Source organism: Pempheris klunzingeri, chromosome 17, assembly GCF_042242105.1.
Source record: "Pempheris klunzingeri isolate RE-2024b chromosome 17, fPemKlu1.hap1, whole genome shotgun sequence".
NCBI classification, from domain to species: Eukaryota; Metazoa; Chordata; class Actinopteri; order Acropomatiformes; family Pempheridae; genus Pempheris; species Pempheris klunzingeri.
In genome coordinates, this window is record NC_092028.1 from 17,942,873 (window position 1) to 17,952,478 (window position 9,606).

At 44.5% G+C, this 9,606-nt stretch overlaps 1 protein-coding gene across 2 annotated transcripts; it reads right to left on the bottom strand.

The window, feature by feature from the left end:
* Nucleotides 1–434: 434 nt before the first annotated feature.
* On the bottom strand, nucleotides 435–9,606 carry LOC139216494 (ethanolamine-phosphate cytidylyltransferase-like). 2 transcript variants are annotated; one of them, XM_070847625.1, is made up of 13 exons: nucleotides 9,274–9,606; nucleotides 4,044–4,132; nucleotides 3,291–3,452; nucleotides 3,138–3,204; nucleotides 2,943–3,027; nucleotides 2,826–2,867; nucleotides 2,083–2,215; nucleotides 1,909–1,991; nucleotides 1,742–1,819; nucleotides 1,557–1,622; nucleotides 1,398–1,463; nucleotides 1,217–1,305; nucleotides 435–1,008 (listed from the first exon to the last, which is right to left on the bottom strand). In XM_070847625.1, exons 1-13 carry the CDS (start codon nucleotides 9,402–9,404, stop codon nucleotides 894–896), a joined length of 1,206 nt encoding a protein of 401 aa, XP_070703726.1. In that variant the 5' UTR covers nucleotides 9,405–9,606; the 3' UTR covers nucleotides 435–893. The 2 variants fall into 2 exon arrangements, with proteins under 2 accessions (XP_070703726.1, XP_070703725.1); XM_070847624.1 differs by having other exon boundaries at nucleotides 2,083–2,229; nucleotides 2,825–2,867.

The window sequence follows — 9,606 nt, forward strand, 5'->3', positions numbered from 1 at the left end:
TTTTGAGTTAAAAACCTGCCCTGCCGATAAAACCGAACAGTTGTGATGATTTCTGAGCAGTCAGTGCAGTCTGATAGGAGCAAGGTCTGATATGTACATGAGGTCCCGTAAGAGTCCGTCAAAGTTTCAACACCTTCTCGCGTCCAAACAACCCAAGGTAGATGCAGAGAAGCAACGAGGGGGGGTGGTGGTGGTGGTTCTCCCCTGATTCTCTAGTGGTTTTAGCAGACTGGAGTCACTTTATATTACATACATACAGTACATACAGTATATACAAGGATAGATCAGCTGTGGGGCTACACCCATTGCTGGGCAGAAAGCAGCAACAACCCCACGGAAATGATAATCAAATCACTTCCTTGTTACAGTTTAATGCCTCACCAACATCTCAGGTCCCCACTTCCGCATTCCAAACTCATACTTTAAAAAAATCATTCTTTTTGAAGGCAAAAAAATAAAAGTACTTGAGTAATTAAAAATATCCAACGACATATTGATATCTCCCTCCCTCCAACTACCTCATCGTTATCGTCTCCATAACTCAATAGTTTGACATCTGTATGTGTGATTGTTGACTGACATGAACATGGATTTGCATATGCAGGATATATTAATACACAGAAGACCCCCTACACATACACACACACACACACACACACACACACACGCACACACGCACACACACACACAGTATACCTGATGATCCCAGAGCAGACTACGCCGCCCTGGCTATAAACGGGCTGCTGTAAGGACTGCTGTTATTAGCCAGGATCGTGTGTGGAGGGTGTCGTGACACGTATAAAAGGGTTGATTTTACTGTACATGAGTTTAGATTAATCGAGCCTGTCATTGTTATGTTGACATTTAGTTGACTGTGCTTATTTGGGGCCTTCCTACAGCACAGCCTGGGTTCTTTCTTTAGACTTTTCCTCCTCTTGTCGCTTCATGGCCTGGATCACAGCAATCTCTTTGGCCTCTTTCTTCTGGTTCCTTGCTTCAAATAGCAACCTGAATTAAATAAGGAAATTGGAAAAAGTATACAGCGTGCCCTTAGACCAATCAGCAGCGAGCGAGCGATGTCCCATTTACTTTACCTTACAAAAATGCTGTCTACTGGATATTACATAAATATGGCTATTTTTTCCCCAAAGTCTTTACAAATTTCTCTTTGAGTTGACAGCAGCTTTGCAACCCCCCCCCCCCTCTTTTTTTTTACCTGTTTTTGATTATCCTCTGCACAATAGCATCCGTAGTGAGGCTGTTCCCACTGTCAACAGTACGCAGGATTCCTTTCCTCCTAGGCTCCTGGATATGGAGAAAACATTGCCAAATGAATGTCATTCATCATCTCTGTGGATTACAGTACTTCATGGAGGGGCCAGTGTTCAGATTCTTACAGCGTAAGGGTCAGATCCATCCTTGTCAGGGTATATTTCTGTCTTTCCATGACATACAAGATCCACCTGTGGATAAAAAGATGTGCTATTTTATTCATTTTTAATTGCTGTGAACAGTAATGTCCAGCGGTGGGAGGTGATTGCATCGGCTGTGCTTACCTTGAAATGGTCCAGCAAATCTTTTGTGACTGCAAAGGGTGCACCAATCACCACCTCTGACACATACTGGGGGGAAAAAAAGCACACAACAAAATCAGAAACCAACAAATCACATAGATACTGTATGTAACTGTAACTGTAGATAAATATGATACGCATGCAGTTCACTGTGCTGAAGAACTCACTCGACAAGCCAGGACGCTGAGCGTTCTCTCATGGACATTCATGATGGGGTAGTTTTTCCCTTTGTAACGATTCACCTCCTGACAAAAATGAGCAGAGATGTATGTTAAAAACATTTGACTCAGGGGGGGCAGCAAATGTCTAACGTGGATGCAAAATGGGAACTCACCTGATCAAAGTGCAACCCCACTATGATGTATGGCTTTTCTGCAAGCTTATGTACTGCTTCCAGGAAGTCCACATGGCCAATGTCTGACGGGTGACTAGTCAAGGGTGACAGTGCAAAAGTAAAAAAGCAGGGGTTTTTTTTGTTGTTGTTTTTTGTGAGGTCATACAAGGATACGGAAGAGGTCAAAGGCTCCAGCCACATAGATGATTGTATCTCCGGGTTGGGGCTCCTGGCCTGAAGCAAACTGGATGATCTTCTGTGAAGTCTGCAGGAACTGAGACACTCCCGTCCAGGGACTGTGGCCCTTCTGACCATGTGACCCCCATAATACAGAAACAGGCACAATGAGTACAAAGTGACAGTGCAGCAATAAGACAGGAGCACTTCAGTACAGTGTCACCACGTGAGTGTGTTGAGCATGTGAGACCAGCGCGCGGCATCATCGCCACCCTGTGGTGTGAGTAGTAACATCACCTTTTGTTTAAAGCTACTTCTCAGCTGCCCCACAAATCCCCAGCACATTTATTCAGCCGTTGCCAAATTCACAGCATTACTCTTCCAGTCTTAAATGTTCAAATGTGAAGACATCCTCTACAGCTTTCACACTATTTAAAACCCCAGCATGTTAACTCTGAGTTACTTTTCCCATCCAGGAACAGAAGTGGCATTCACTGTGTGCTGGCAAGGCCTGCAACTTGATTATAAAGTGGGTCCACAGTCAAGGCCTTTGTTTAATAATGGCTGACATCTGGCCCACATGGCAACTTTGACTACTTGACTGAAAAAACAGTTGAGGAAGAGGAAGCTTAAGAGCCAAGAATTTGGTTTTCAACATTACGCCAGTTTAGTTTGGTAGTAAGCTCGACTATTTCATGGCATAAGTATTGAAATAAGCTGGACACATGTTTGGTACCTACCTTTCCAAAGTTGTCTGTGTGCTGCTGATAGTCTGAACTATCCTAAAGAGAAGAGAGAATTGAATTAGGCTCGTACAGCGTGCTGACGGCATATAGAGAGAATAAGACTGTGCTCACAATGTTGCTGTGGTGTGCTTTGGTCATCAGTAGCATCCTGCCAACCAGATCTGTGGTTGAAACTCCCTGGGTTCTCTTGCACTCCCTGTAAAAAGCATAATACACAATGTAATCCTTTAAGAAACACACACACACACACACACAACATCCCACCCTGTTATTATTGTCTTCTGCATTTTTGAAAAGGAAACTCACCTGTACCGCCCTGACTTCTTTACCTCCTCATATGTGTCTTTCCCATCCACTGTTAGTGTTATATCATCTGGAACAACAGCACATGTGAGAATACTGCCCATATCGTCTAATAACATCAGTGATGTAGCATTATGAGGTAGTCTCATACTGTACCTCCGTGCACACAGAAGTCACAATTGTACTTGTCGAGAGTCCCGAGGGTGGTGACATAAGGCGCTCCCTCCACGACCTCGTCCACCCATTTTATGGCCCGCACCATCTTGTACCTTTCTTCCTGAGTGAAGACTGGCGGACCCTTGTGCTTCGCAATCTCACCTCAAAAACAAAACAAAACGATGCTGATACACACAAGCATAAATAACTGAAATCATGAGAACAGAGGGAGATAAAATCTCCATTTGCGCGTCATTCTGATAAGCTCTGCGTTTCATTGTGAACGAATGGCCATCGCTTTAATCACTGAAATAGTTTATCATCGCTTCAGCAGAGGAAAGGTTGCTGATAGTCTGTGCTGGCCCTGAGTATGAAGTCATTCCTGGTTATCATAATGTCAGAATGCCCCAGCGTGCCGTAGGAGGGTGAGGCACAACCGCTGAGTCGCTGCACCACTGTCACAACATCCCCTCCGAAGTGTATAGGACACAGCTGGTGCCTGGCTGGTAATGATGGGACTAAAGAAAATAAACAGATGCTCCAGGTGTCATGGCTCCCCAGACCCAGCAGGTGCAGGCTGAATCATGCATGGTAAAAGAAGGAGGAATATCAGAATATTGGAAGAAATAAGTCATGTATAGACAAGTTCAAACATTCCTGGCAAAGCAGCCACGAGAGGGTTTCCGTTGAAGATACGCTGTGGGGGTGGGAGGGGCAATGCTTGTCATGATGCGTTGTGTCAGTGGTTCTTACTGTCTGTGTGTACTCCAACGATGAGGTAATCTCCCATAGCCTTGGCCTGTCGTAGCTGGTTGGAGTGGCCATAATGGACCATGTCATAGCTGGGAGGAAGAAAACAGAAGAAATATGAATATTCACCAAAGTTACATGATTGTAGTGAGGTAGCGAGGACGCAGGATCGTGTGAACTTAGTCTTTTCTTGGATCACAGTACTAAGCGCACTGGATTAGAGTTGTGTTAAGTGCTTTAATTTCGAAATGGATTTTTAGCTCATGGGTTGACGTTGGCAAAATGACTTCTACAATTCTTTAATATTCACAGTGTTTCTGATAACATCGACCCACCGGTGTCGTCCACACACCTCGGGTGATCTGCTAGATATCTGATCAAAGTCTCGTCATAAAGAAATCAACAGCACGGTGTGTTTTTTTTCCCTCCCACTTCTCCCCACCCCGGCTATGATACCATCTGCAGATAATTAGATTAGCACAGATTCGAGACTGAGATTGTAACATTGTAATCTCGCATAGTAATAGAGAACAGATGGGCATTAGCCCTCCATCACTATTACTACTGCTAACAGCTGACATCAGTCTGATATTTTTTCTTTCGGCTCTCCTCTCCAATGTGCTGAAAGTGACTGAGGATGCTTTGAGTTTATTGGGATGTGATCACAGAGTTGCTGCTCGTGTGCATTTAGTGACAGTACTCACAATCACCAGCTGCTATCAGCAATTCTGTCGGCCATTAACTCGGAGAATCACCATAATGACAATATAATGATGGCTAAAGTGAAAAAAAAAATTGTGAAATTGTCATCTGGGTGCTGTTTAGTATTTATTATATATTACATGTCAGCACTCTCAGGAGTCAGGTGTGAAACAGCACCATGAATATCCACAGAAATCAAACAGACGAGCGCTGCCAGAACTACAGCACGTACACAGTCACAACAGTAACAACATCCCATGTTGTTTTCAGCCACAGGCCACGCTGATGAAAGACAGCATCTGTGTCTCTCTGCCTGCAGTGTCACTATACACAGACCGGGCTGGACTCCACGAAAGCATACCGTAATGCAAAAGCAACTATTACTAGACTATAGCGCTCCTCGTCATTGTGATTCAGATACAGAGGAGTGCAAAGGTGAAGGAGGCTTGCTGTGGAGGAAGCTCATCAGAAACCAAGACATTTTCTGAGCGTGTCCTGCGCTGTCAGTCTATTGAAATGGGATCCACATGCACAGGCTCTGAGGCGATAGTGCAAGGCCAGAAGAATTCAGTAAGGAGAGGGGAGGGGGGGCATTTGGAGATGAATGAATAGAGGAGAAAACTCAGAGACCGAGACAGAGTTACATAAGACCAGGAGGCTGCTTTTTGGGGTGCTATACTAGCTACAAGACCAACACGTGTTACCGTATTCCTGTTGTATTTTTTAGCAGGGATGGATCGTCGCTCTGTCACTGCAGGGCGATCAAATATTAATGAGTGTAGCCTGTTAGCGGACACCCAGACAGCACCTTAGCCTTTTGAGAGCAAAACCAGACGGAAAGAAAAAAAACAAGTTAAGACAAACGCTGATGGCAACAGGGAGCACAAGACTTAGAAACATAGTGCTACTGTTTATTCAGTTGAATGCTCCATGGTTAATCAGGATGCCAACAGTTTCACATAAGCCTGGACTGAATGGGAAACACACTGTTACTTCACTGAGGCTTTAGATAGCATGTTTATAGTTTGCGGATACACTGCCTCAGCAGATACAAAGTGGAAGCGGACTTTACACTCTTCCTTGGTGATGCCTCTCTGACAACTGATCTTTAATCCTTGTCACCTCTTTTCAGGGTGACAAACAAGACGAGGAAGAATCAGTCACTGTGCAGAGAGGAGGGGGGGGGGCAGGGTCAGAGATGTCTCAACAGATGAAGTGACTGTGCTCTGTCCTTGGAATTTTCCTCTCCTGCTGCTGACGCCGCTGGATGTCAGTAAGAGCGCGGCCGTGTCCAGCGGAGCTTCGGGGAAACAATGTGCTCAGTGACGGGCACCGCTGCACAGGCCGCAGCGGCCCGAGCAGGTGTGGGCCGGAGGGGTTAGAGGGGTTAATGTCATGAGCTCTGTTGACATTGGCTCTCTTTGCATGCTCACCCCACCGGTTAATATTCTGGCATCCCAAATATTCTGAAACATTCCATCAAACCACGGATCGGCAGCCACACCTAAATGACAGGAATTCTACTAGAGAAAGCCACCATAATCCTGGCCTTCATACACAGAAATTCAAAAAATTTATTTTGCCGCTCCACCATGGAGCCACAGTCTTTCCACTAAGGCTTGGTGCTTCTCCCAAAAAGCGTCAGTCACCATCAGGCATCTTCAAGGATCTTTTCTAGGGCTGCAGCTTATGATTATGTTCATTTCCTTTTAATAGCACTGTCTATGAAAAGCCAGAAAATCAGTGAAACATTTGGTGATGCATTCAAATAGTGTGTTTTAATCAGCCAACAGTCCAAAACCCAAAGACAGTCGGTTCGCTATCACAAAAAGCATCAAAGCCTCACATTTGAGAAGCTGGAACCAGTGCATCTTTGGCATGTCTGCTTGAAAAATGTCCCAGATGATTAATCAATCATCAAAACAGTTGGCAACTAATTTTCTGTCGATGGATTTATCAATCAATCTTTGCAGCTCCGGTCAGTTCACCCACATTTTTGAGATATCTACTGCAGGTGGTGAAACTATTTTTTTCTTTTCAGCAGCGCCCCGTTTACTTCTTGGTGAAAACTGTTTACACATTAGCTCGGTGGACAGCGTTTCTGGAAAGACAGCTTGTTGTTCCAAATATGACGTATGAATGCCACGAGCACCACAAACAAAATTCCATTCACATCCATTGTTTTTGGATGGCGTTGAAAGCGCTAAGCACCAAAGATGTTGAAACTTTTAAAATAAAACCCCAAACTTTCTGCTAAGCTTGGTACCAGAACGTCAAAATGGTAGTGTAGGTGAAATAACCCTTTAAAAGTCACCATGTTCTAGATTTAAAAATTTGTTTTGAGATTTTGACATTGGTTAGTTTGTTGGTTTTCTATTTTGTCCTGTTGATCAGACAGCAGCAAAGACGTACTCTGTATGTGGTCCTCTAGCAGAGAGCCCTGCTGTACTGTGGCCTCTCCTCAGATACCACACAGAAAGTGCGTCTGTCATCCCTCTGGAGAACATTTTAATACATCAGTTAAAGCTAAACCCTTTAGCTCCACCTAGGCCAGTCCATGAAACCTGTGGAGCGTCTTTTAAGCTTGCCTGTCACGTGAAGAGTGGCCAACAATTGGCTCATGTTAGTAACAAGGAGAACACTGGCACTGCTGCTGCTGGGTGTCAGATGAAGTGTTTGAGTTGGAGATTTTTTTGGATGCATTTATGACGTTGCACAATGGATTTTGAAAATCCTCCGTAAGGCCCAGCAGAACACGGAAGAGGAAGAAAACGGAGAAAACATGATCGAACTTTGGACCGAACCTACTTACAAGGCTATGACAAGAGAGAATTTAGCCTCTCTCAACACTTTCACCTTGAAATGTTGGTTACTAGTTTGTTTGCAGCCTTTTGTTTTGCATTGACTGGTGTTATCTAAAAAGTATTTACCAGGCAGCAGCAGGAGGAGCAGACTGAACAAAGCACACTTTTGTTTTTGGCCTTTGCCGTACATGGTTGTAGTTTTACTTGTTTGAACACAGACGCTAATTTGGGACCATTAGCTTTACCACAGCTACGTGTTCACACATTCCAGACCACACCTGCCACTACATGAGCACCTTGCACAATATAATTGCTTTTAATTCCATCACATCAAGCCTCTACACCTCTGCAAACAAGGAAGACGCCTTGTTTGTGTGGGTGACTGAGCATGCTCAGAGCGGGCCGGTCACCAAGTGGTCCAAGGATTATGTGGAATTGCAAAGGTCTGGGTCTGATCAAAGATCTTTCCTCTTCCTCCCTTTAAGAAACATGCATGTACGGCCACTAAAGATCTTCATGGTGCCTGGATTGTCTGGAAGTCTAGGTGTGACATATAACATCTGACAGGGCTGACAGTCCTTGTTTTGAAGAATGCTCATATATTCAGTTATAAAAATACATATTTTACACCAACTAGTGCTTTTAGGGACTGAAATCCTGCAGAATGATATATAAAAAAAGTCGTACCACTACAAACTGATATGGTCGGACACATTTACCAGTATCTAAAACTGGTTTGCTTGTGCCACATGAAGATCAGTAAACATTTAAGCATCCTCATCATCACCACCACGAAAGATCTTTGTGGCAGTGTGACCTTCTTGGTTGTGTCTCAAGGTGTAGTTTTATGGATTAAAGCACTGATGTTGCTTTTGGTTTATTGTGTCTTAAGCATACCAGCATATTAGTTAAGCGAGAAGAATGCATTTTTTTGATTTCTATTCATTATATGAACAATAAAAGAAAGGCTGTAATAAAAAAAGATACTAATGACGAAGTTCGGAAAATTAAATACTGCCAACGTGTTGCGGCCACGTCCAGTGATGATGTGTAATTTGACACATAATCTCAGCATTTATCTTATGCCTCGCTAGATACTGATATCTCTAATTTCCACAGGTTTATTATTTATTTTGTTTAAAAGAAAGTACTGAATGGCATATGAAGAGGCTGGATATACACTTCTGGTATTGTGCATCTACTTTATTACCTCTAACTCCAGTACAGCTCTGTGTTAAGTGTACTTAGAATACATTACAATACATTTAATTGACACATTTATCCAAAGCACTTACAATAACGTGCCATTGCTAGCATGTGGGTTTCTACAGAGTCAAGGTTAGGAAGCTGCCTCTACGTGTCATGATGATTTGCATCAGCAAAGATCAATATTTGATTATTATGTAATAGTGTGTTTGATGACATGGAAAACTGAGACTAGGGTGCCCCAGAAATAATGCACAGGTAATGTCATGTAATAAGTCCTGGGTGAAAGTGGTTATGTGCCTGGGAGTTCAAATTCTCACTTAACAACGGAATATTCAGTGAAAAGTTTGGAGTGCATCTCAGGAGAATGAAGCAGCAGTCCTGAGTGAGAGCTCCTCAGCCTGCAGCAGGCCCGTCCCGGTGCTTGGTGACAGGCTGACGCGTCCATTCAAACGTCCTCGACGAGGACCGGAGTTGTAGCATCCTCATAACACAATCAATCATCCGGTAAGTTTACTCACCAGCCGTCGCACCACACCCGGATCCTTCGCCTCCTCTTCTCGGGACTGCAAGCTGCAGCGCCGGGGGTCGTCCCTGCGTCTTTCCCGGCTGCCGTGTTCACTTGGTGGTGGTGATGTCCGTTCTTGATCATCTCCTTGAAGCTGGTGAGGAATCTTTAAAGGTGCAAATGACCGGCTACAGAGGGGCTGCCCTTCCACATGAGACGGTGAGCGGACCGTGTCGGTTGGGTGTCCCCTTTCGGTGCGGGACAGCCGGTTTCTGTGTCAGCAGCAGCAGCGGCGGCGGCGGCGGCGGCGGCAGCAGCGGCAGAAGCAGGAGTGCGATGCGCCAAC